General features: G+C 37.8%; 2 protein-coding genes across 2 annotated transcripts; both read left to right on the top strand.

Annotated features, from left to right (window-relative positions):
* Positions 1 to 6,837: 6,837 nt before the first annotated feature.
* LOC142622210 (thaumatin-like protein) lies at positions 6,838 to 8,054 on the top strand. Its single transcript, XM_075795653.1, has 2 exons — positions 6,838 to 6,912; positions 7,159 to 8,054. The coding sequence occupies exons 1-2, from the start codon at positions 6,849 to 6,851 to the stop codon at positions 7,872 to 7,874; spliced, it is 780 nt and encodes a 259-aa protein (XP_075651768.1). The 5' UTR covers positions 6,838 to 6,848; the 3' UTR covers positions 7,875 to 8,054.
* A 5,585-nt stretch (positions 8,055 to 13,639) lies between these two features.
* LOC142633416 (thaumatin-like protein) lies at positions 13,640 to 15,098 on the top strand. The gene is made up of 2 exons (XM_075807662.1): positions 13,640 to 13,691; positions 14,761 to 15,098. The coding sequence occupies exons 1-2, from the start codon at positions 13,640 to 13,642 to the stop codon at positions 15,096 to 15,098; spliced, it is 390 nt and encodes a 129-aa protein (XP_075663777.1).
* Positions 15,099 to 27,605: the final 12,507 nt, after the last annotated feature.

The raw sequence follows: 27,605 nt of genomic DNA on the forward strand, positions 1-27,605 counted from the left end.
AACAAAGTCATAGTCAGTGGACTTAAGAAGAGGTTAGACGATGCGAAGGGTAGATGGATAGAGGTGTTGCCACACGTTCTATGGATGTATCGGATTACGCCGCGGAGATTCACTAGAGAAACGCCCTTCTCCATGACTTATGGTGTTGAGGCGGTGATACCTTTAGAATCTGGTTTCCCCACGTTAAGGACGAGTTCTTTTAGCCCAGGAAATAATGATGGCCTCCTTGGAAAAAGCCTGGATCTGGTTGAGGAGAGGCGAGAGGCCGCCATGGTCCAAATGGCTTATTATCAGCAGAAGCTTAAATGAGGATATGATGCTCATGTGAAGCTAAGGCCAATAGCGCCTGGGGATTTGGTGTTGAGGAAAGTCGTGGGTATTGCCAAAAACCCAGCATGGGGAAAGCTAGCACCAAATTGGGAAGGACCATATCGAATCATCTCTGTAGCAAGCATAGGGTCATATCGATTAGCTGATCTAGATAAAAAAATTGTACAACGCCCCTGGAATGTAAACAACCTACAAAGATATTATTATTAATAAAAAGTATTTTTATCGTTCGTTGTTCAAATTATCAGTATGTACTTCGGTTTATCTCTCACTATTTCTAAGTATCAAACAGAAACTTGGACATGCATGGTCCTCGGACCACGTGCCTTGTGGAAATTGATATCCTATTGTTTGTTAAAAAGAACCTTAGTTATGTCGGGTCCTCAGACCTTCTACTTTGGGGAAATTAACATTTCAAGTTACTATTTCCAAGTATCAAACAGAAACTTGGTCATGCATGGTCCTCGGACCACATGCCTTGTGGAAATTGATACCCTATTGTTTGTTAAACAGAACCTTAGTTATGTCGGGTCCTCAGACCTTCTACTTTGGGGAAATTAACATTTCAAGTTACTATTTTCAAGTATCAAACAGAAACTTGGTCATACATGGTCCTCGGACCACATGCCTTGTGAAAATTGATACCCTATTGTTTGTTAAACAGAACCTTAGTTATGTCGAGTCCTCAGACCTTCTACTTTGGGGAAATTAACATTTCAAGTTACTATTTCCAAGTATTAAACATAAACTTGGTCATGCATGGTCCTCGGACCACATGCCTTGTGGAAATTGATACCCTATTGTTTGTTAAACAGAACCTTAGTTATGTCGAGTCCTCAGACCTACTACTTTGGGGAAATTAACATTTTAAGTTACTATTTCTAAGTATCAAACATAAACTTGGTCATGCATGGTCCTCGGACCACATGCCTTGTGGAAATTGATACCCTATTGTTTGTTAAACAGAACCTTAGTTATGACGGGTCCTTAGACCTTCTATTTTGGGAAATTAATATTTCAAGTTACTGTTTCTAAGTATTAAATAGAAACTTGGACATGCAAGGTTCTCGGACCACATGCCTTGTGAAAATTGGCATCCTACTTGTTGTTGAAAGGAAGTTTGGTTATGTCGGGTCCTTGAACCTTCTACTTTGGGAACATTAGTAAAAACCATACCACATTAATGTTGAGGTGTTGATGAAACACTTGGATTGCTTTATGCTCCAAATTGAATTCTAAGTTAAGTTTTTGATTGTGTATTGTTGTGTCACATATGTTATGCTCTTGAGGCATGATTTGCAAAGTATAAGCTAAGTATGTGTACTTCTATTTAAAGTTATAACAAATTGAAATATTGGAAGTGGAGTTAGTTGTTCCATTCATTCATTTTTGTGCTGATGAGTATTTTTATATTAAAAATTGGAAGTCAAATGAAAATCAAACCAGACAGTTTCTCATTAATTTCTGTTAATGTACATTCAAAGCAAAAATTTAAAAATCTGTTACATAACAAAAAGAGAAGTCTTAACTAGCCTAAACCCTAAGCCTTAGAAGGGGGGTTCTGCTGGAAAGTGCTGGCAGCCTCTGTGCGTTTCAGCTCTATTTCGAATGAGGACTAGACTTGTTTTCCCTTATCTGTTGCCACCGATGGGAGGACATTAGGCTCGGTACTTTGGGTCGTAGTCTTCTTGACACCACCACCCTGTTCCTTCTCTTTTTTGGAACCCTCAGGTTCTGTAGGAGTTGGAATGGGCTCTAGAATCATGGGAAAGAGCGTGGAAGATGTTGTCTTAAAGGCAGGTGTGACAGGAGGAAGTTCTTCTATCACCTGGATGTCTTGGGGAAGCCAGATGTTTTCTGGCTTCCTCAACTCGAAGGTTGAGGGAATCCCTGCCACATTTAAAGCTTCCTCCCACACTTGTTGACAGTATTCCCGGCATAGCTTGGCGAACTCCTCGGTTAGTTGGTTTTCTGTCGCCTCCACCCCTTCCTTGTAAACGACCTTCTTCGCGGCCTCCATGGAGTCCTTAAAGGTGCGAGCCTTATCTCTCATTTTTGCAAGCTCCTTCTTCAAGTCGGAGTTCTCCTGTTGAGATTTGGATAAGTCTTCGTTCTTCTGACGAAGAAGCTTGCGTTGCCCCTCCACCTGGGTCCTCATTGTCTTCAGGCTGGCCTCGGCACTGTCCTTTTCTCTCTTTAGCTCTGACAACTGTGAGGTTAGCTTCTCGTTATGCGCAAGAGCTTGGCCTAAGGACTTCTCGGTCTCCTGCCTAAGCTCCAGTTCAAGTCCAGCTTTCTTCCGAGAATCTTCCACCCACTTCTCGGTAGCAAAGACTTCCTGGATGGCCTGTGGTGAAATATCAAAATGAATGCATTATTAGTAACGCGAGTCTCAAGTACATAAGAATGTTTCTTTCGTTAAGGTGTAATGAAAGAATAAGGTGAGGATAAGACTTAGATACTCACTAGGGCCAAGTCCCTTTTTAGCGAAAGGAACAGATGCGGCTGGTTCATCTTGTCCAGGGCGTCCATGTCCTTAGGCAGAAGAAGGGGACGTTCGAAGGCATCGGCTAGGTGGAGAGCGTGACCTTGCTGGAACGCCCTAATACTAGATTGGCAGGAGATTAATGCCTCGTCCAGTTTCAGCTCGGGAGACCAGTTAGCCGGTGTACGGCATACCTCGGCGAGGTCCCTGTTCTCCCTGCTTTCCACTGAATAGGCACGTCCCTTGCCTTTGCTAGGTTTTTGTTGTTGTTGTTGTTGTTGTTTCAACTTCTTCTGCCTCTCCGCATCTGTCTCCTCGACCTCACTTTTCCTCTTCTTCTTAGGCTCCACAACGGGAGGCTTAGGATCAGAGGGAGAAGGGGGTGGGGGGCAAGGATGGAGGGACCTGCGACCCACCTGTTCCCTTTTGAGAGACTCTCGCGCCCCTCTTATTCATCAGCTTCCGTAAAGCGTCCATTTCTTCTTCTTCAGAGCTTGAGTTAGGCTGTGCAATCACCAGACCTTATATGCCTGAAGTTTCGGTGGGCGCGTGTTCTTCGTCCGAAAGGATGACGAGCTGCTCCTTTTGGGATCTCTCGGCTCCCTCGAGTCGAAATTGGTCTATCTCCTCGACCAACGATTGTTGCGAAGACCCTGGCTTTTCTCGGACAGCGGTTGTCTAAGAATGTGCCGAAAGAGGAATCGCAGCGATTGGGCGAGAATATAGGATGATGGAGGGATTGTCTGGGAGTTCGCGGTCGGAAAGGAAGCTGGGTCGTGCCACGTCTATCCTCTTGCGTCATTTGTCTCCCGCAATGATCGCGTTATCAATTTCTTGGAAGTCCACTGATATAGGGTTGTATCCTAGTATTAGGTGGGCAGCTCTCACTTGTAGATCTTCACTGACAAAGACTTCAGAGCGAAGGACACGGTTCAAGTCAGCAATGTTGCAAAGGCTGAGACGTAGGCGTACGTGTTGTTCATCTGTGAGAAGAAACATCCGAGAAAACAAGCATGGTCAGACTAGTGGTAAACATCAAGGAAAAAAGCAATAATGTGCAATAAAATTAAAAGCGGTAAAGGCAATGGGATTGAATCATGTGTTAGGAAATCTAACTCCTAAGGAGTCACACCTGGCTCTTCCCATTCGACTGGGCAGTGAGGACCGTCAGACCAGTTTCCTGAGGCGATGAGATAGTCGTCTTTCATGCCTTTGTTGGATTTGGGAAGACAGGAAATCAGCCTAACGATGCTAGACCTAGATTTAATATAATATCCTACATTTTTGAATTTATGGCACTCGTACATATAGGCAACGTTGTGCCATGTGAGGTTCAGACCCATTTGCTCGTTCAGAGTCTCGACACAACCTAAGACTTTAAACACGTTTGGTGTGCATTGGTCTGGGCATAACCTATGGTTGCGAAGGTATTCACTGGTCATGTTTTTCATGGGGAGGGTCATCCCACCTTCTATGAAGGCGATCATGGGAATGATGACTTCTCCCTCTCTCCTAGCGCTACTTACGGCTTCTATTTGGCAATATCTTAAGCCTACGTCATCAGGAATTTGGTATTTGGCCCTAAAACCTTCCATACCGGCGTCATTATCTACTAAACACTTAAATCTACCCATTTGGTGGGAGCGAAAATGAAAGTTTGAAGAAGGAAAGGGGTTTAAATGGTGGCCGAGGATAGAAGCCGAGAAGGAATGAGTAAAGAAAAGTGAAAACTTACGGGAGTTGGTTATGCGATTCTTCACGAGCTTTTGAAGAGAAAAAGTAATGATTGACACTTAGATACGATTGATTTCTGAAAGAATGAATGAAAGTACGGGTTCCCAGGCGTTTTGACGTGCGGGAGGCGGCCTCGAAATTAAAATTCTCCCGCTTAAATTTTTAGAGCCAATCTGGGCCGTCGGATGCGTATCCCACCGTTGAACGTGGGGAACATATATAACTTGCGGTCATAAATGCGCACATTCCGGGTTTCGAAGCGTCAGAGACGGTTTAAGTGAACAAAAGGGCCCCTACATGTGCAGCGGTCTGCAAAGCGTGTGGAGGGTGCGCTGTTTGGTTCAAAACTCTATTTTTCTCCTCGGATGGGAGGGAAAAATAAAGTTTTAAGGGGCTATTGTGGGGGGTAAAAATGTTCGAACAAACGTTTGGGCTTTAGGCCTGATTGGTTAATACAAGTCTGTTTGGTCAGGGTCTATAGGCCCACAGGTTAGTCCGCACTATAGTGGTCCAAGGAGTTGTCCGAGGAGGAGTATATCCTCGGACAGGCCCAACAATGGCCCTGAGACTTGCTAGAAGGATTGGAGGCAAAATTCTGGAAGAACTGGTGGGTAAAAGTGTGATCCAAGCACCATTTAGAAGCAAGAACGTGTGAGAAATATTTGAGGAAAAAGCTGCTACCACCACATTAGAGGCCCTGCATCTACCTCCTTGGCTGCATTAGTGGGGAAATGACCTTTGAACAGTAGAATTCAGCATTCTTGCTATTATTTGAAGACTTCAAGAAGGTGGTGGATGGGACAAGTATCTAAGGGGAATGTTTATATGACACGTGGATGAAAAAGGGAAGAAGAAGAAGTATATAAGAAGACGAAAGAGGAAAGAAGGGGGGACCTGCTTCTGAGCTAAAAAAAGAACTAAGAATTGTAATCTTTGGCATAGAAAGAGAAGTACTATACCACTCGTCCTCGGCTTACGTCTGAGGAGGTTTCTTTGTCATATTTACTTATCATTTGCATAGATTGTGGCACTTTAGCTTATTAATCAACTTCCAACATCCCAATCCTAGGTTTCAAACCCATACTCTACAAATTTCATTGTATAAGGCTTATTGGGCTTGAGCCCAGCACTTGTTTTTGGGTTCGGGTACAATTGTGCACTTACAGCTGCTACAATGCAACAATGATCTTTTGGAATTCAAATATATTATAATTTTTACAATTGTGGCACTGTAGCACAACTGCAATAGAATTTGCAATTCTTAAATTTTACAAGTCTGAATGTTAGGCTCTTTATGTGACTTGATGCTAAATTTTTCCTACATTTCTCATTTACAATTGCAAATGGGAATGCTCATAATATAATTCAAGGAATAAATAATATGATGCAAAAGTCTGACACACCTCCGTTGGCCCAAAAGCAATGGTCTGGCACACCAAAAATGGGTTAGACTCTTACTGTATCTGTATGATCATGACATTAATTTTGTACAATTTTTACCTAACCCTTAAAATAAAAATGAAGGAAAAAACGTTGACATGAATGTTAGAGCTAATAATGTTGCTAGACTTGCCCATTATCTAAAAATTTTAGTAATAATAAATGATGTTTTGATGGAGAATAAGCTTATGCATATTCAGGTAAATAAGGCCAAAAAGCTGAGAAAGTAAAGTTGGTCTCTAATTTAGAGGGCTGATATGCAACTTAGTTTAAGTCTGCCATTGCGATACAGTAAGGATATGTTGAGAGTTTCAAATGTACCAGGTTAAGGTTTTTAGTGGGGAAGCATAGATATGTTACAAAACCTACCTATTCTTTTTTTTCTGATAAGAGTGAAAAACACTACCTACTGCTTTGTAATGTAGATACATTGTTTGACCACTTGAAAATTTCTCTTTTGTTGATTTTTTTTTCCTTTCCTTTCTCTTTATTTCACTAAATTACATAGATAAAAAAATCTTCAACAGGTGTCGCACCAAATGTATTTATCTTCATTCTATTGATGATAATCACCTGTTATCTTGCTTTTTGTTGGCCGTTTTTTTTTTTCATGAAGCAACTAGATATTGTATCATATTAACAGTTGTTTGCAGGTGTCAAATTTCAAATGGCACCTCATGTTGGTGTTTCTTTTTTAAGAGATTACATTGACAATGCTTAGAGGTGGATTTTTCTTGTCTACAAAGATCCCAAATCAAACCTTGAATTACAATCAAAGAACTGAAGAAGAAACATCACCTAATCTTCAGCAATATAAATGCGATATCCAAATCATGTCCTTCACCTAATCGCATTCAACATGAAGCTGCCAGAGCTAGTTGCTGCATTCTTTCTCTTCCTAGCATTGCATTTGATGCTCACTGGTAATTCCATAACACAAACATTTGCTTGTTCATTGATTCATTGAATTCACCACATTGTGGTAATATGCTAATGTTAATGACTCAATCCAAGAATCAGTCTGCCAATATTGTATGAATGAATTTCTATCAAGTTTAAAAGGGTGTGCTTTTGCTTCCATGTGCCATGTATTTTCAATGAGTTATTGTTCCTAAACATTTTTTTTGTGTACTAGAAGCATTTTAATGTAAATGAAAACCATATTGCAGGGAGTGCAGCAGCAACTCAAGTTACACTTTATGTGCAAAACAAATGCCCCTTTCCTATATGGCCTGCAACAGCCCCTAATGCTGGCAATCCTGTAATAGCTGACGGTGGATTCTACCTTCCCTCAGGTCAGACACAACGGATTTACGCCCCATTGACGTGGAGTGGCCGGATTTGGGCCAGAACAGGCTGCAAATTCAATTCCAATAGGAATCCCACCTGTGAAACTGGTGACTGTGATGGAAGACTAGCATGCAATGGACTTATAGGCACACCCCCAGTCACACTAGTGGAAGTTGCATTTCAAGAAGATCAAGGCAAGCCAAGTTTTTATGATGTGAGCTTGGTTGATGGCTATAACATCCCCGTTGCAGTCACAACAAGGCAAACATCACGAAAATGTACCATTGGAGGGTGCTTGAAAAATGTGAACAAGTTGTGCCCACAAGAGCTTGAGGTCTTAAATATAAATGGGGAAGTGGTGGCGTGCAAAAGTGCTTGCTTGGCTTTTGGTGTTGACAAGTTTTGTTGTACGAATGAGTTTGGGACCCCAGAAAAGTGCAAGCCTACCGTCTACTCAAAAATCTTTAAGGATGCTTGTCCTTGTTACTATAGCTATGCTTTTGACACACCCTCACCATTGGTAAACTGTGCCTCGAGAGAGTATGTGATAACATTCTGTCCTTCAGGTTGGGGTGATGCATACACATCCATATAGAGTTTTACATAACTTATATCTCGATGATTGTCTAATTTCAAATTTGATTAAAAGCTGAATGCTTGTTATGCAAGGCCTTGTTATTTAATACAATAAATTGTACCGAGGTTTGGCTGATGTATCATGAGCTCAAGGCCAAAAACTCAAACTATGTGTGAGTTTGGCAACACTTATTTGTATCAGCTTATTTTACTATTCAGCTTATTTTTGCTACTATTTATGGGCCCCACTACACTTTTTGGTACTATTCATGAGTATTACCGTACTACTCATGGGTTTCACTGTACTACTTCAGTTAACTTTTACTTTTATTTACAATACTTTCAGCAAAAAATTTTCAATTTCAGCAAAATAAGCGGATCCCAAAGAGCTCCTATAGGTGTGATTTGAAACCTTACATGCTCTTTTGAAAATTAATGTCAAGAAAGTAATTATACCCATTGTCTGAAAGTTATTTATATCATGATAGCTTGGAGCCTTTGACAATGACTTTAAAAATTTGCACTTTTACTCAAATTTATATATTTAATATAAATATACATGCATTTGAATTTGAAAAGGTAAAAATAATAAATAAATAAAAGACACAATGCCCATTTGTAAACTTATGCATTGATTGAGGCTTTTTTTTTTTTTCAGATTAAAAAATTGATTGAGGCCAATTAAAACTTTTCAAAATCTTTTTTGAGAATGAAAACTTTTCAATTTCGCTCCATTTGTTTCAATGAAAAATCTTGTGTAAAGATAGTTTTTCTTGTTTTCCAGTATTTGGTAACATAAAAAAAGATGAGTCAAAAGAAAACTATCTTTGATCAACGTAAAAAGTATGACTTATTTTTAGAGATTGTTTTCCAATAAATTTTTTTGAAAAACAACTCTATCTCACAGCAAACTAAATAAGGAAAGTTAAGAGTATATTTTTCAACTCATTTAAAGATACTACCAAACATTGGAAAATAAGATAGTTTTATAGAAAATACTTATTGAAAAATGACTCATTTTCTAAAAAATATCATTGTTAAAACAAACAGAGAGTGCCAGTCAAAATACGGTACTTCAAAAAAAGAAAATCTAAACAAGAGACAAAAAGCTCGTGTGCACAAAACATTTCATGACCAAAATATTTACTATGTATCGATTGCGAAGTAGCAAAAGATGTTCCAAATGTGACGTCAAACTAAATTTGCGCAAGATGGCAAGCAACCTTGTTTGATTTATGATGAACAGTTTTTTTATTTCCAAATAGAACACAATAAAGGAAAGTTAAATTCAATTTATGGTGTCCTAGGTTTTTGAATGTTTGTAGGGCACATAATCATGCCCCCAAGCCAAGTTCTTATGAAACCCAAATTAAAGAACAATCAATAAGAGTAATCTCATAGGTTGAAACTATATCTAAAAAAAAAAAAAAAACTAAAGAAGACTATTCATATATGGCTAAACTATACCTTGCATTAAAGTTTAGTCCAAGTTTGTGGGTCGTAATTAGCTTAATTAGAAAAGTTTTTTGTTGCCAAATAAGAGATCTAAAAATCAAATTTAGTATATATAAAAAATTAGTTGGTGTCTTGACTTGATGAAGTGAACGCTATATGTTGAAAAATAATAATACTAATAATTCTTCAATAATTATAATAATGGAGGAGGGAGATTTGCCTCTATGGAACCATGTCCACCAAAATAAACTCATCTTTCTTAGTAAAGAATTCTTGGAGAAATTACAACATAAAATAAATGGATTATAGGTGAATTCCAATTTTTTTTTTTTTTCATTTCTTTCTTCTTCTTTTTTTTCCAAACCATTCTCTTTGATTTTTTTTTTTAATCTTGTTTTCTTGATTTTGGCCAATCTATGTCCCCTTATTGTGGAAGAGAGGGAGGTGAGCCAAGCTATATGTTGTTGGGGAACTCTACATGGATCTTACCACCTGATCCATCCATAAACCTAGACCCTAAGCCTAAGGTCCTTGTTAACCTTCCTATGTAATCAAAGGGCTCCAAAGCAACAAACAAGGGATTGAGCTTTAGCCTTTAGTCTCATGAAAAAGAGTAGACAATACCATTAAGTTACAAATCTTTTAGCATATTGATATGATATATTAAGATTTTAATATGGCAATGACATGAATTGAATTTAACATTAGAATAATAGAATGACAATAAGTTAAAAAAATATAGAGAAAAAGTTGTAACTTTGTAAATTTGAAAGACAAAAATTAAATTTAGAATAGATTTCGGGAATAAGAAGTAAATAATTTTGTAGCTATATGCTTATATTTTATGCATAATTTTGTGTCAATAAGATATTATTTACTATATGATCTATAAACTTATATTTTATGCATAATTTTAAATTACAAAAACTTACGATTCAAACAATTTATTGATGACATAGTTATTGATATTAAATTTTCTAGAAATTTTCCAAACATAGAGAATATAAGAAGAAAATGTAATCCAATAATGGATTTGTCAAAATTCACTTTGAATAAAAAGATATTGAGTAAGGTTAAATTACAACTAATTTTGCAGCTAAATTTTAGTTTTTTTTTTTTTTTTTTTTAACTCCTACAGACCACAAAAGAATGGCATAGCCATAATTTAATGAATTTTTTGTTTTTGTTTTTTGTTTTTTTTGTTTTTTTTGTTTTTGTGTTATGGAATTTTAAAGCCGAATGGCCCAAAAATAGGACTCAATATATGTCCACTACATTGGACGAGACATGGTTATGTTGGGCCCATCTCCAGTCCAGTACATACAAAGCATTGAAATTTGAAGCTTAGTCCCATAAAAAATTGGACTCAAAAGTCAGATTGGGCTTGTGTCGATCTAGCCCAAACTGTAGCCCTTAACATTTTGAAACCTGAACTGTATGAAACCAACCTCTTCAGTCTTCAGCTCCTAAATCCAAGTATCTCTTTTCTCCGGTATTCACACACAGGCACATATGAACATGTTTGTGTACTTTTTTAGCTTTTAAGGTTGAATTTTTATTGTTTTAGATTTGAAGTGGCTTACATTCTTTTTATTTTTATTTTTTTTTTTTTATACTTACAACAATAGAGGGGAGGGGGAAATGGAACTCAACATCACACGCCAATACAAAAACTACATGCCGGCAGTTTGTACTGCAGAGTGGAAGTGGGTTATAATCAACTATCAAGTGATGAGAGAAAAATCACTGCAACAATATGATTGGATACATGTGCATTAGCTAACAGGAGAAAGTTTTGAATATCTGCATTGGACAAAATAGTCAACTTATTGATCACCTTCAATATGCAATCCATTATTGCCACACACAAAAAAAAAAAAAAAAAATACCATGCATTGTAAATTATAATATAAAAGTACTCATATAAGTTGGCGTATAATAGAAAAATATGTAACATATATACTGCACTATTTATATTACATTTATTTATTTTTTGTTATTTCTTTATAGTGTGTGTGAAGAAAGAGAAACAATTAAAAAATAAAAAATTTAAAATTTTAATAAAATTTAGTGTAAAATAGATAATTTAAGGCATGGTGTTTTAAAAAGTGAATATATAAAATAGAAAAATTAGATTTTTAGAGCTGATGAATTTTCTAACACAAATTCTGACATACTTCAGTTACCCCCCTGCCCCCCCCAAAAAAAAATCCAAAGATCCGGCCGGCACATCAAAAATGGGTTTAACTTTATTTACTGTATGATGACATTAATTTTGTACGATTTTTACCTGAACCTTAAAGAAAAAGGAAGTAAAGACGATGACATGAATGTTAGAGATAATAATGTTGCTAGCTTATTAGTAATAATAATATTAGCTGATGCTTTGGTAAAAAAATATAAGCTTATGCATATTCAGTTAAATATATGCCCCAAAAAAAAAAACTGAGAAGTTCTATTAGCGATAATGAGAATAAGAGCATCCACATCAGTGGATGCAAAATCATGTAAAATAAAAAAACAGATCAATTTTACACATTTTGCCTCAAAAATGCCATACATCAGTGCTTCTAAAAAGATGTAAAATTGTGAAAATTAATACACGAGCTACAGTAACCGTGTAAATACACACGGCTATTGTAGCTCGTCCATTTATTATTTTAATCCTTTCCCGTTCGCTCATTTTTTTCTCTCTCTCCTCCTTGCTCAACAAACTCAACAAACTCAGTAACATCCACAGATAAATCAAAAGAGATACACTTGCTCAAAAAAAAAAAAAAAAAACACACACACACACACACAGAGATACAAACACACCCACACACAAACAAACCCATACAGACAAACAACAAAGAGACAGATCGGTGCTTGATCGGAACTGGGTCTTGCCTGATCGGAGCTAGGGAGACCTCGGATCTGCTCGGTGCTTGTGGATCGGAGCTAGGGAGATCGGTGCTTGTCGGGTCTTGCCTGATCGGAGCTGTGGATCGGTGCTGTGGATCGGAGATCGGAGCTGGGATCGGTGGTGCTGTGGATCGGTGGAGCTGTGGATCAGTGGTGCTGTGGATCAGAGATCGGAGCTGGGATCGGTGGTGCATGGATCGGAGATCGGGGCTGGGATCGGAGATCGGTGCTGTGGATCGGAGATCGGAGCTGGAAAATGGGTAGAGAGAGAGAGAGAGAGAGAGCATAGTCAGAAAAAATGGGTAGAGAGAGAGAGAGAGAGAGAAAGAGAGAGCGCGGGGATATAAAAGGCAGTTAACCGAAATAATAAAAAATTTGGAAAAATTGATTATTTAATTAAAAAAGATGGTAAAATAGATGAACTGATGTGGATGTTTTGTATAAATGAACGTGTAAAATAGAAAAAATAGGTTTTTAGTGTAAAAATAGATGTGTAAAATAAACGAACTGATGCTGTTGCTCTAAGAAAGTAGAGTTGGTCTCAAATATAGAGGCCTGACAGGCAACTTAATTTAAGTCTACTCAGAAAGGATATATTCAGAATTTCATTTTTTTTATAGGGAAAAACATTACCTGCTGCTTTGTAAAGTTGACAAACTGTTGAACTTGAACCACGTAAAAGATTCTCTTTTGTTGATTTCCCTCTCTATTTTACTAAATTACATAGATAAAAAATCTTCAACAAGTGTTGCGCGAAATGTATTATTTTCATTCCATTCATAATAATCACCTATGCAATATCTTTTTGTTAGTGCTTTTCAGAATCATGTTAACAGTAGTTTGCAGGTGTCAAACTCTAAATGGCACCCTCTGTTGGTGGTTCAGTTTTAAGAGATGACAATACTTAGAGCATCAGCATTGAAGAGGCCAAACCTCTCCTCTATGCCAAATTCCACACTAGCATACCATTGAGCCCCAAAAGAGAGCTCCATTGAATGTTGGGTTATGGAACAATTGCAAAAAAAAATACCATGGAGCTACAGTGCGATTCTAAACATAGAATCGCACTGTAGCTCAATGGTAAACGTTATATTAATATTTTATTGTAAATATCAGTCCTTTCTCTCGCCACGGTCTCTTATCTCTGTCTCTCCATCACTACACTTGATCTCTATCTCTCCTTCTGCTCCTGCATGAACTACAGTCCTAAACTTCTTCTTCGAAGTCGTCCCTACATACCCACCACTCCCTCCACTTGGGTTCGACACATCATCTTGCTCGTCCCTACTATGTCCCCCACCGCCACCCGAAGTCGATGGCAAAGCCAACGGCCTCTGCTGGGTTGCCACTAGATACCTAGTTGGGGTTCGATAGTATTGCGAGAATTGATGGTGGTGTGGAACCATGTAAGCATTGTCGGAGGCCATGGCGGTGGCGGAGGAGATTGGAGAGTTATGTGGGTTTTTGGCGGTGGTGGGTTTGTGACTGATGTGGCCGTGGGTTAGGTGGTGCGGGGCGGCAGCGGCGGCATGGGTCGGTGGTGGGTTTCTGGTTTTGATTTTGATTTTGATTTTGATTTGGATCGGAGATCGGCGAGTGATTTTGATTTTGATTTTAGATTTTGGGTTCTGTGGAGATCGGAGTTTTGGGTTGGTGGTTTGTTGGGGTCCGGTGGGCGATCGGCATGGATTGTTGATGGTGGGTTTTTCTTCAAATTTTTGTTTTGGGATTGTTGTGATTTGCTTGATTGGTGGTGATTTTTTGTTGTGATTTTGGTATGGATTTTTAGATTTTGGTATGGAGCTACAGTGCGATTTCTAGTACTTGTTTGATTTGGGTGATTTTTTGTTGTGATTTGCTTGTTGTTTGTTGGGTATGGGTTTGCTAGAGGATGAGGCCGGTGCTAGAGGTTGAGGGAGAAAGAGAGGAAAAGGAGGAGAAAAAGAGAAATAGTGAAGAAAAGATTAAAAAAGAATATTTAAATAAAATTGGAAAAAAATAGAGTTTTTGGATGTTGGGTGTATTGTGAAATGGTATGATATAATTGATAAAGTAGTTTTTTAGATAGTACACTAGGATAGAATTAGAAAAAATCAATGCTGATGCTCTAAGAGGCCAACATAATCATGGCTCTTTCTTGACTACAAGGATCCCACGTCAAACCTTAAAGTATAATCAAAGAAGAAACATCACCTAATCTTCAACTACATAAATGAGATATCCAAACCATGTTTTTCACACAATTGCATCCAACATGAAGCTGCTTGTACTAGTTACTGCATTCTTTCTGTTCCTAGCATCGCATTTGTTGCTGACTGGTAATTTCATATCACGAACTTTTGCGTATTCATTGAATTCATCACATTGAGGTAATATACCAATGTTAACGACTCAATCCAAGTATCAATCTGCCAATTTTGTGTGGTTGAATTTCAATTGAAGTTTAAAAAAGTGTGCTTTTTGTTTCTATTTACCTTGTAATTTCAATGACTTATGGTTCTTAACTAGAATTGACAATGTTGACGTAATTGAAAACCATATTGCAGGGAGTGTAGCCACAAATCAAGTTACATTTTATGTGCACAACAAATGTCTCTTTCCTATATGGCCTGCAACAGCACCAAATACTGGCTATCCAGTGATAGCTGATGGTGGCTTCTATCTTCCCTCAGGCCAAACACAACATATTTACGCCCCATTGACATGGAGTGGCCGGATATGGGCCAGAACAGGCTGCAAATTCAATTCCAATTGGATTCTCGCCTGTGAAACTGGTGATTGTGATGGAAGACTAGCATGCAATGGTCTTTTAGGCAAACCCCCAGTCACGCTAGTGCGAATTGCACTACAGGAAGATCAAAGTGAAAGGCCAAAAATGTTTTGACCCATTGTGATGAATTAATTCATTAATTAGCCAAGTTTATTAATTAATCAAATTAACAAGCAATGTATGTAGCAGTACAAACAAACACCAACTAAAATAAAATACAGTGGAAAATAAATTTGACAAGGTGATTAATTTTCGAATGGGAAAAACCTCCAAGGCAAAAACCTCATTGGGTGATTTTAAGGTCGCCATTTTCGAGAATTTATTATTATCACAACAAGCGGTTACAAGTAAAGGAATCTCAGTACCTTATACCAACCTAGAGTTGAACCTTTACCCCAATACACAATTGGACTTGTTTTGTAGTGACAATCTCTCCTTTTAATGCACGGCTCCCAGTACGTGACTAACCTTTAAATGTGCGGATCTCAGTACACGACTTGATCACGAAGTTGCTTGGTCACAAAACCCTACGGTGTACAAACACAACAGCTTCTTCAAGATGAATTAGAGCACACTAGGTTTTCGGTCACAATTTGCATGAACAACTCTTTGCTTCACACTTGTGTAACTGTGCTCCTTGTGACAACCCTTAAAATAATCCATATATATGTTTAGGGTTGTGAGAAAAGAAAGTCCAAACACATACTCACAGATTGGCATGAAATTAGAATTGAAAATCTTATTTTCATAATTCTCGATAGATACCATATTTGTCGAGCAGCTGTCGAGCTTTAGGCTTCAGCAGCTTTTTAAATCTCGATAGATACTACCTGTTGAGATTTAAAATCCAGCACTTCATCACTTAATTCTTGGATAGACTTGCATGGTTTTAACAGTTGAACTTGAAACCTTGTTCCTTGAATTATTAAACACATCCTAGATTTACCCAATTACAAGTAAAATGCGTTTTGTCAAAGGATTAGTTATTACATGATGACATATTGATGAGGACACAATTTACTATTTAATTATTGTAATTTATTATTTTTGGTATTTTTATGTAAAAACGTTATTTTAGGTTTAGGTGATTTAATTCCTTGTTTTTAGGTGCATTTAATGCCTTTTAGGTCAAATTTGATTCCAGATATGGTAAGGTATCAATTAGGAGTTATTTTAGAATATATTTTCTTGTCTGTCAAGTTTTATGGAGTCCTTAAATAGGCTCTGAAGTCTGTAAACGTTTTTTAAAGAAAATTATTGAATAAAATTCAGAAAAGGTGAGGCTTTGCTCTCTTTTGGTTCTTCAAGAACTGTGAACTTATCAAGGATTCTTCCTTGTGGCGTTCAAACTTTATACCTTTGGTTCATGATTCTTTATAATCATTGGGTCAAGGTCAACTTATACCTTTGGTTCGCGTTTCGATTATAAACGTTGGGTTAGGGTTTCTATCAAAAATCTGAATTTTAGCTTTCTTGGGCAAGTATTCCAATATTTTTGTTAGGTCTCAAAGCGTGTCGATTGAGGTTCGCATCATTTGGTATTAAATATTCCAATATTTTTGTTGGGTCTCAAAGCGTGTCGATTGAGGTTCGCATCACATATGCTCCTAACATGAATCACATATGTCCTAACAATCTCCCCCTTTGGAAATCCGTGACAAATCCACAACAAACAAATGAACATACCATAATTGAACAAGCTCAAGAATGTTCAATTTTTCCCCACAGACGGCGCTAATTATAAGGACACGGTTCACTCCACAGCCTAGATGGAATGGACAATGGCCCAAAGAGCCCAAAACAATAAATTTGTTAGAGAGTGGGCTCGATAATGAACGTTCAATGAGTTAGGATTATGTCTATCACAATAGGCTAGCTAATATCAAAATGAACAAGACAAGCAATTTGAACAAGAAAAGTTCTCCTTGGTCTCCTTCACTCCAGTATCATAGCCTTCTTGCTCAGCCTTGGCTGTAGTTTCCTCTACTTTCTCCAGTTTCTTTTTCAGAGCCCGTAGTTGCTCCTTGGTTATGGTGAGTTGGTCTTCGGCCTTGCGTAGCTTCTTGCGCTGATCTTCTGCTTGTTTCTCAGCCCCATCCAGAGTTGCTTCTACACTCTTCTTCTCTTTGATCGCCTTAGTCAATTAGACATTAAGGTCTTTGATCCTCCGTTCAGCTAATGTAAATGCCTCAATGGCAGCTATACGCCGTCTCTCATCTTCCTTCATATGCTTGTGGGTATCGTCTACCCATTCCTCGGTGATGTGTGTTGTTTGGATTGCCTTCATAAAAATAAAAGAGAGAAATTAATAACATGAATACTTAAAAAAAAAAGGAAGAAGAGCACTTACCATAGCCAAGTCCCTTTTCAGGGTTAGAAACACTTCATGTTTTTTCAATGTTCTCAAGTCAGCCATGTCTTGAGGCAATAGTAGAGGCTGCTCCAAGGCATTGGCCACATAGCTTGCTCCCCCCCCCCCCATTGGAATTCTCTGATAGAGGAGTCTAGAGGAAGAGGAGCTTCTTCCAATATCAAGGGAGGGTCCCAGATTTGGACCCTGGGGTGCCGGTCAAGCCCTCTCTCTATGATTGCCCCTTGTTTGAGGACTTTCTTTGCGCCCTTTTGGCTATTTTGGCACCCTTTTTAGGACTCGAGCTCTTTGGAGGAGATGACTTCTCCTTCCTCCATCACGTCTTTGCCTTTCATGTCTTGTTTCCTTTTCTTGTTTGCAAGCTCAGACGAAGAAGTATGGGTGGGCAAAGGAGTTGAAGGTCGGGTTTGGACAGCAACCTCGGGCATAGATCCCCCTACGTGGGACTCGAGGAGCTCAAGCAGGCTCGTCTTAGGTTTCCTTTATAGCACCATAGCGTCGGGGATGTCAGAAGACTCTTCGACGTTGTTGACCTGAGTAGGGGGAAGGTGGCTAAAAGCGGCACCTGGAGAGTCTGGGGACTGAGGCTGGTTAAAAGTTTTGAAGTCCTCCTTGGAATCTGAAACCTCCACTACCTCGGCTGTTTCTTCAAGGGCCACGTGAGAGGAGGTTGCCTTTTCCTCGGCACTATGCTGAGAGGGTAGTTCCATTGGTTAAGTACCTGCGAGAGGAGGACCAATGAGGAAGCCGGGCACTGCAATGTTGATTTGGTGCAATTGAGGATCCTTTGTCTTAATCACGTACTTGGGAGCTTGGAAACTGGTGGAGATGGGCTGGTATCCAAGGATGGGGTGAGCTGCTTGTAGTTGCCTGTTAGTATGTACGAAGATCTCTAATTGGAGTATCCTCGTCAGGTATGGTTTGTTGACTAAATTGAGGTTGGGGACGTTAAAGTGCTTATCTGCAAAAATTTCAAAACCAAAGTCATTGTTAGAGGGGGAAATCATTGAGTAAAGAAAAGTAAAATCATGAACTGCACAGAGGGTAATAGGAAAGTGTTAGTGACAAATGGGTAGTGTTAGAGCAGTAAGCCTAAACCTAAGTACCCCACCTAGTTTCCCGTCTCGTGTTGGGCAATGAAGTTCATCATGCCATTCCCCTAAGAAAATTAGGAAGTCTTTGTCCATACCCTTGTTAGTATCGGGGAGACATGATATGAGCCTGACTTTAGGGACCCTAGTTTTGAGATAATATCCCTGCCCTTTAAGGTACTGACAATTATAAACCCAATTAACATCGTGATGGGTGAGGTTCACACCCATCTTCTCATTAAGGGCGTCTATGCTACCTAGTATCTTAAACATATTAGGGGCATATTGGGCTAGACAGAGTCTGTGGCCAAGTAAAAAATTCCTAGTCACTCTACCCATAGGGATCCTCATCCCTCTTTCTATGAAAGCAATCATGGGGATTACTACCTCCCCTTCCAATCTCATAGTATGCCATTCTCCTTGATGGCAATATTGGATCGAAACCCCAGTTGGTATGTGGTAACGGGCCTTAAAGTTCTCTATGCCCTCTGAGGTGTTTACTGAGTTAGCGAATCTACTCATTTAAGGTGTGAGTGGATAGGATTGAAAGAATAAGGTGTAAAATGAAGGGTCGAGGAAGAAAAGGTCCTAGAAACGAGAAGGAACGCTAAAGGTTACTTACAAAAGTGTAGAATAGCACCTCGAACTGAGTCTTGAGAGTTAGAGATTCAAAAAGTGGAACATCCAGAATCTTCAAGCAATTTATATAGGGGTGGGGAAAGTAAGTGAGAGAGTTCCCGCTCAAATCCCCACAAAATTTCTTCACCGTGGGATCTTCATCACACTGTAGAACATGGGGATAGGGCGCCATGTGGAGTAAATACTGAGGCGCCCTAAATGCCGAAGCGTTAGGAGTGTGCTCCTTTGCAGGTGAAACGATACCTACACGTGAGGAAATAACGTGAGAGTGGGATATACAACTGCCAAAGATCGAAATCCCACTTTTCCCTGGGGAGAGAAAAAGTACAATTTCAACGGGCTATTGTAGGGATGAAGAGCCCAGATCTAGATATTGGGCTGTTGGCCGTGCCCGAGAACGTCAAATGGCCCGAAGACAAATAAGTACTAGTGATGGCAAATAGATTTTTGGGCCGTGGAAGAATACAGACCGCGGTGAGCTAGAAATGTTGTCCAAGGAACAATCCCTCCTTGGCTAACAGGGTGGAGGCCTAAGGTTCGATCACCCACCAAGAATTGGGTAAGGGGCAATCATGCTTGGAAGGATAAACATCAAAAAGGGATGAGACAAAAGAGAATTGAGAAATATCTGAAAAGAAAGCTGCTACCACCACTTTGAATGCTCTACATCTAACACCCTAGCCGCATTAACGTGGAAGCGATACCTGAACGATAACTTTAAGCCTTACAGCTACCCTCAAAGACTTTAAACCTTACAGTGAGCTGTTATTAATAACAGCTCATTGTAGCTTGAAGGTAAACATTAAAATCAATTTTTAATTCCCAATGTTTTTTTTGTCAACAATTCTATCTTCTCTCTCCTCTCTCACTTCTCTATTCTCTACTCTCTCTTTTCTCTCTGCCGTGACTTGTGATTGTTCTTGGTGGTTTCATGGTTCTGCTTCGGCGGTTCGTGGGTCTGATTTGGTGGGTGAGGTCATGAGGCACGATGGTGTCGGGTCGCTGGGATTCGTGGGTTTTTTGGTCAGATTCATGGGTGAGGATGTGCTTAATGGTGTCGCCGTCGGCTTGGCCGTCAGTCCTGGGTGACTGTGCTTCGATGGCTCTGATTGGTTCATGGTTCGTGGGTTTTTTTGGTCGCGAATCGTGGCTAATTTGATTGTGGGTTGTGGCTGATTTGGTTCATGGGTTTTTTTTTGGCCATGAGTTGTGGCTTATTTGGCTGTGGGTCATGGATGATTTGGTTTGTGGCTTGTGGGGTTTTTTTTTTTGCTGTGGTTGGTGGTTGCAGGTTGAGAAGTGGTGGAAGAGGAAGGTTGTGGCTGCTATGGTTTGTGGTTGTGGTTGGTGGGGCAACGGTGGAGGTGATGGAGGTGGCTGTTGCTGCTGTGTTGTGATGGTTTTTGTGTAGTTGTTTATCATTATTTTAATAAGTTAATTGTATTATTTTAAATGAGTTCTTAAAAATATAAAACCTTTGCTGGAGAGTATATTATAAAGTGGGTTGTTAAAATAGATAATGTAGTATTTTGATTTGCTAAAAGCTAAATTTTATAGATGTTTTAGAGTGTTCTTATAAAATGTGCTAAAAATGCTACATGATAAAAACACACCTACATCAAATATGTTAAATCCTAAAATTTTTAGTATTGAGCTACAGTGAGCTGTTATTGGTAACAGCTCACTGTAGCTGGATTGTAAAATAAAAAAATTGTTTTTATTCACCAACGACTCTTTTCTCATTTCTGTCTCTTTTTCCTCTCTCACTTCTCTCTTTGTGGTTCGGTGATTGTGGTCTAATGATGGTTGTGGTTCACTGATGGTTGTGGTCCATCGATTATGGGCCGTCGTGGGTTGTGGTCTAATGGTCAGGGTCGTGGGTCCAATGACTGTGGGTTTTGATTTTGGGTTGTGGGTCGTGGGTCATGGTTTGATGGTCCAATGGTTGTGGGTGGTGGCAGTGATGGTTCGATGGTCGGAAATTGTGGTCCGATGGGCATGGGTCGTGAGTCTGACGGTTCGATGGTCATGGTTTTGGTTCCTATGTGTCATGGGTTTGATGGTCTGATGGTCGTGGGTTTGGCTGGTAGCGGCAATGGTAGAGGTAAATGCTTTTTTTTTTTTTTTTTTTTTACTACTGAGGTTTGTGGTGGTGGGTGGATGTGGTGGTTGTGGGGTGGATGTGGAGGTTTCTTTTTTTTGTTAGTTGTGGCATGGGTGGTAGGTTTGTGGTGGTTGTGGTATGGGTGCTGGGTTTTTGGTGGGTGGTGGGTTTTGTGATGACTATTGGTAGTGTGGTGGTCGGTGGTGCTAAGAGGGTTGTGAAAGAGAGAGGCAGGGAGAGAGAGGAAGAATAAAAAATGAATAAAAAATAATAAAGAAAGAATATTTAAATAAAGTGATAAAAAAATAGAAGTTTTGATGGAGGTTGTATTGTAAAATGATGTGTTACATGTTATAAAGTCGGTTTTCCAGATGCTAAATGTTAAAATTTTTACAACCTGAGAATGCTTTTAGTGAATGCTCTTAAGGAATTTAAAATTGGCCGAAATGCCAAAAATAGGACTCGACATATATCGATTACTTGGACGGGACATGGTCTTGTTGGGCCCATATCCAGTCCAATACATTGGAAGAAAGCATTGAAGCTTAGCCCAATAAAAAATTGGACCCAAGTCATATTGGGCTTATATCTTTCTAAAAGAGTCTTTTCAGCCCAAACTGTATATAACATTTTGATTTAGGGTTTGCAATTCACCAGTGGAGCTGTAAATACAATATGCACCTCAAGAACTGAACTGTACGATGAAACCAACCTCGTCAGTCTCAGCTCCTACATCCATGTATCTCTTTCCTCCACACATATGAACATGTTTGTGTGCTTTATTTTTTTTTGCTTTTGAGGTTCAATTTTTATTGTTTTATAGATTTGAAGTCAGTGGCGACTCCAAGAATTTTGTCCAGGATGTTCCTATTCCACTTTGAAAAAATTTTGGGTCATTTCGGTCTATTTTAGGTGTTTTGGGACATTTTGGTAAATATCAGCCAAAATTCAAAATTTGGCAAGCATGAAGTTTGTACTTAAAAAAAATAAATTTTTAAAACCAAAACAAATTTGCATTCTGTACACCGAAAAACCTCAAAAGGAAAAAAAATTAAAAATAAATAAAAAGAAAAGAAATTAATGAACAAAGGTACCGGTACAATAAACTATAAGTTCATTTGAAATATTAATAAAATTATTAATTATTGTTGTTTAGTTGTTTCATAAATTTGTTTGTCTTTTATAAACTATAATTTGTTGTATTGTTGTTTCTGTAAGTGCACAATTGCGTCTGGACTAAAAAACACACGTGGGCTCAGGCCCAATGAGCCTTAAACAATGAAATTTGTAGAGTGTGAGCTCGCAATCTATTTTAGTGATATTCGAAACTTGATGAACATGCTAGAATGTTACAATATTTGCAAACAACAGACAAACGGGGCAAAATGAACCTCCTCGGACGTAAGCCGAGGACAACTTATATATTATTTCTCATTTTTCTTTCAAAGGTTACAGTTCTTGATATTTGTCTCCCCTTTTTCTTTACTCTCTTTCCTCCTTAAATACTTCTTCTTCTGACCTCTTCATCCATGTGTAAAGCAAATCACCCTATTAGACACCTATCCCATCCACCACCCTCTGGAAGTCTTTAAATGATAGCAAGAAGGCTGACTTCTACTATTCAGGGGTCATTTCCCCATTAATGCGGCCAGGGAAGTAGGTGCAGGGTCTTTAATGTGGAGGTAGCAGCTTTTTTCTGAGATATTTCTCTTACACCGTTGCGTTCGGAGGGTGCTTAAATCCCCCTCTTAACCAACGGTTTTTCCAGAATTCTACCTTGATCTTTTTGGCAAATCCCAGGGTCATCGTGGGTCTGTCCGAGGAGAGATTCGTCCTCGGACAAATCCTCGGACTCTCGACTCATGGGCCGACCTGCAGTTCTAGGGGGCTTTTTGTCTAAAACAAACTAGTGCCCATCAATAAAGCCCAAGGCCCAAATACCCACCTAGGTTCTTTTAGTCCCCACAGTTTCATTAATTATTAAATTATTAATTGTTGTTTAGTCTAATATAATTTAATTTGTTTGTCTTTTATAATGTATTAGTTAATTAAATTATTAATTATTGGTGTTTAGTTGCTTCATTCATTTTTTTTTACTAACTATTAGAGTCTAGTACACACCCCACTGTGCGTTAACACACGCCTTATGTGTGCACACACCCCTACCTCTGCATGCCTTTTAGTTCAAAATTTGTTTGGCATAATATTTTTGAGGGTGTTCTTGATATTGCTTGAAGATGTTCTTGATATTGCTTGAGGGTGTTCTTATATTTTTTTTAAGGGTAAGCGAATAAAAAAAAATTATTATATATATAAAAAAAAAATTCAAGCCAGGGTGTTCTTAGGAACACCCTGGCTACTGAGTGGCGTCGCCACTGTTTGAAGTGGGCTACAAAGCGTACAATCAACAATCAAGAGTGATGAAAAAAATATAAGAGCATCCACATCAGTTCTTTCATTTTACACATCCACTTTTACACTAAAAACCCACTTTTTCTATTTTACACATCTAATTTTACAAAACACCCACATCAGTTCATCTATCCTACCACCATTTTTAAGTAAATAATCAATTTTCTTTAATTTTTTATTATTTTCCCAACTACCCTGATATAATTAGCGCGCTCTCTCTCTCCCTACTCATTTCTGATTTTTGCTCTCTCTCTCTCTCTCTCTCTCTCTCTCCCTCTGCCTCTTGATCAGCTCTCCCTCTCGATCAACTCCCTCTCCGATCACGAGCTCAGACCAGCTCTCCCTCTCGGATCCACGATCAGCGAGCTCCGATCCGCGATCCGCGAGCTCCGATCCGCGATCTGCGAGCTTCGATCACGATCCGCGAGCTCCGATCGCGATTTGTGAGCTCCGATCCGCGTCCGCGAGCTTCGATTCTCGATCCGTGAGCTCCGATCCACGGCAAGACCCACGAGCTCCGACCAGTCAAGCACCGATCTATGTTTGTGTATGTCTGTGTTTTTTTTAAAATTTTTTTATTTTAGCAAAGTGTATCTCTGTGTATATTCTGTGTTGAGAAAAAGATGAGAGAATTGAGTTTGTTGAGCACAGATTAGAGAGAGAAAAAAAGGAGCGAACTTGAAAATGATAAAATATTGTATAAACGAGCTACAGTAGCCGTGTGTATTTACACGGTTACTGTAACTCGTGGATGGTTTTGCAAGATTTTACACAGTTTTAGCTCTACTGATGTAGGAGATTTTTTGCTCAAAATGTGTAAAATTGAGAAACTTTTGTATTATACATGACTATCCACCAACTGATGTGGATGCTCTAACTGCAACAATATTTACGATTGGATACACATCAGCTAAGTGGAGAAAGTTTTGAATATCTGCATTCACTCGTTAGACAAAGTAGCCAACTTATTCATCATCTGTAATGTGAAATCCATTATTACCAATAATTAAAAAAATAAAAAATTACAATGTGTTATAAATTAGTATAATATAAGAGCATTCACTTTGGTGGGTGAATAATAGAAAAATGTGTAAAATTTAAAGGTAAAAATATCATTTTGATTCATATATTTTGGAGTTACAGTTAATTTAGTTCTTACAATTTGGTAGTAATCAATTTGATCCATATTATTTTCATCTTAGAGTTAATTTGGTCTTTTTCATTAACTAACTAACAAAAAATATTTACGTGACTAATGGTGCGTACGTTTGACACACTTAAAGCTTAGATGGCTTAAGAAATAATTAAGAAATAATTAATTAACATAAAGAAAATGCCGTCTCAACATTTAAAAAATAGAAAAACCGTATCAGAAAAAAAAAAAAAAAACTGAATGGATGATTTTTAAGCCAAAAAGAAATGAATTTAGATCAAATAAAACCTCAAAAATCAAAAGTATTTGTTATTTTCTTTCGATCCAAAACCATTACAGGACACACTGACACATTGAAACAGAGCATTTACATATCAAAATTGATGCAAAACCCAAAAGATAAACAAGATCTAGAACATAAATCAAATCCAAAGCAAAATAAAAATAAGACACCCATATCTAAACAAAATTGACCTTGGATCCACAATGACAATGACAATTAAAAAGAAAATACAATTTTTTTTTTGGTGATGGAAATTAGCAGAGAACCATTGGGCTGCATTTGGTAAAGCCTCTTAAGTAACTCCAGTGGTTGTCTCTTACAATCAATCTCCGCTTCATCTTATGGTACTTCTTGGGATCTGTCTTCATACCACTCTTCTTTTAGATCTCCTCAGCCTTAACATCCTCATGGATGAGGAAATCAGCTTCCCCACCATCATAAACAATGAGATCGGGCCCACCATCGTGACCCTAGTCGAGAGCATGCTTGGTACACCACCAGTACTCCTGGAGGGTCTCGCCATTTCAGGCGAAGACCGTGGCCGAGTTACAAGCGAAATCTACGGTGATGGCGTGGTCCTGTTTTGAGAAAATATTGCATCAACACCAATAGAACTGGGCACCAAGGATTGTCATGGTCTCATTAAGGACAGATAGTGTGTTGGATTTGAGTTCCATAGATTGTGGGTTTGGTTCATTTTTCAGCAAATTTTTCTTTGTTTGGTTGTGTTTGGATCGAAAGAAAATGAAAATAAATAACAAAGAATTTTGAGCTTTTATTTTTATTTTATTTTAATTCATTTATTTTTGGCTTAAAAATCATCGGGTGTTAAAAAAAAAAAAATTTCTGATGTGGTTTTTTATATTTTTATATGTTGAGGTGGCATTTTTTTAAAGTTAATTAAATTTTTATAATATTATTTCCTAAACCACCTAAGCTTCAAGTGTGTCAATTGTGCATATCGTTAGCCACATAGACATTTTTGTTAGTAAATTAACGGTAGGAGGTCAAATTGACTGCAATATAAAAATAATAAGGATCAAATTGACTGCTATCAAAATGTAATGACCAAATTGACTGTAACTTCAAAATGTAAGGACTAAAATGATGTTTTTGCCAAATTTAAACCAACATAATTCATTCTGCATTTATTTTTTGGACAAATTTTATTTACAAAATTGGTTGTAGTTTAAGGTTACAACTTTACTCATTAAAATAAATATTATTACATATTTTAAAAATTTGATCGTTGAATTGTATGTTCTTTACACTCTCAATATACATGTCAAATTTTGTGTTAATTAGATATTATTTACTATATAATCTACAAACTTATATTTTATGCATACTTTTAAACTACAAAAACTTGCAATTCAAATAATTTATTGATGACATAACTATTAATTTTTAATTTATAGAAATTTTGCAAGTATGGAGGATATAAGAAGAAAATATAATCCAATGGTGAGTTTGTCAAAATTCAACTCCAATAAAAAGATATTAAGTAAGATTGTAACCTAAAGTTACAACTAATTTTGTAACTAAATTTTATCCTTATTTTTTTTATTTCTTATTTTACATAATATTGTGTAAAGAAAATAAATTTTTTTTTTTAAAATTTAAATATTAATATTTTAATGAAATGTAATGTAAAATAGATAATTTAATGCAAGGTATTTTGAAAAATGAATATGTAAAAAAAAAGAAAAGAAAAGTAGGTAAACATAAATTTTTGCATGAGTTGATACTAATATTCAAAAGCAAATTCTTACATACTTATCAGTTGACAAAAAAAAAAAAAAAAAATCCAAAAATCTTGCCGGCACATCAAAGATGGAACTTTACTGCATGATGACATTAATTTTGTACGATTTTTACCTAATCCTTAAAGAAAAAGGAAGTAAAAACGATGACATGAATGTTAGAGCTAATAAAGTTGCTAGACTTCCTAGTAACAATAATAACTGATGCTTTGGTGGAAAATAAGCTTATGCATATTCAGTTAAATATATGGCCAAAAAAAACGGAGAAGTTCTGTTAGGGATAGTGAGAATGAGAAAGTAGTGTTGGTCTCTAATATAGAGGCCTGACATGCAACTTAATTTAAGTCTATTCAGTAAGGATATATTCATAATTTCAATTTTCTGATATATAGTGAAAAGCATTACCTGCTGCTTTGTAAAGTTGACAAACTGTTGAACCACGAAAAAAAAATTCTCTTTTGTTAATTTTCTCTGTTTTACAAAATTACGCAGAAAAAAAATCTTCACCAAGTGTTGCGCAAAATGAATTTATTTTCGTTCTATTGATAACAATTGCCTGTGATCTTGCCTTTTGTTAGTGATTTTCCTCTCATGAAGCATCATATTAAAAGTTCTTTGCAGGTGTCAAACTCTAAATGGCACCCTATGTTGGTGGTTCAGTTTTAAGAGATGACAATACTTAAAGAGGCCAACAAAATCATGGCTCCTTTTTGTTTACAAGGATCCCACGTCAAGCCTTGAAGTATAATCAAAGAACAAACATGAAACATCACCTACTCTTCAACTATATAAATGCGATATCCAA

This window comes from Castanea sativa, chromosome 1 (genome assembly GCF_040712315.1).
Source record: "Castanea sativa cultivar Marrone di Chiusa Pesio chromosome 1, ASM4071231v1".
Classification (NCBI taxonomy): Eukaryota; Viridiplantae; Streptophyta; class Magnoliopsida; order Fagales; family Fagaceae; genus Castanea; species Castanea sativa.

Bases quoted from the DNA above. Each gene is read 5' to 3' on its own strand.
- LOC142633416 (XM_075807662.1), top strand. From the start codon at position 13,640: ATGGCGGTGGCGGAGGAGATTGGAGAGTTATGTGGGTTTTTGGCGGTG. The intron at 13,692-14,760 runs GTTTGTGACTGA...ACCATATTGCAG, and splicing joins TGGGTTTTTGGCGGTGGTGG to GGAGTGTAGCCACAAATCAA.
- LOC142622210 (XM_075795653.1), top strand. From the start codon at position 6,849: ATGAAGCTGCCAGAGCTAGTTGCTGCATTCTTTCTCTTCCTAGCATTG. The intron at 6,913-7,158 runs GTAATTCCATAA...ACCATATTGCAG, and splicing joins ATTGCATTTGATGCTCACTG to GGAGTGCAGCAGCAACTCAA.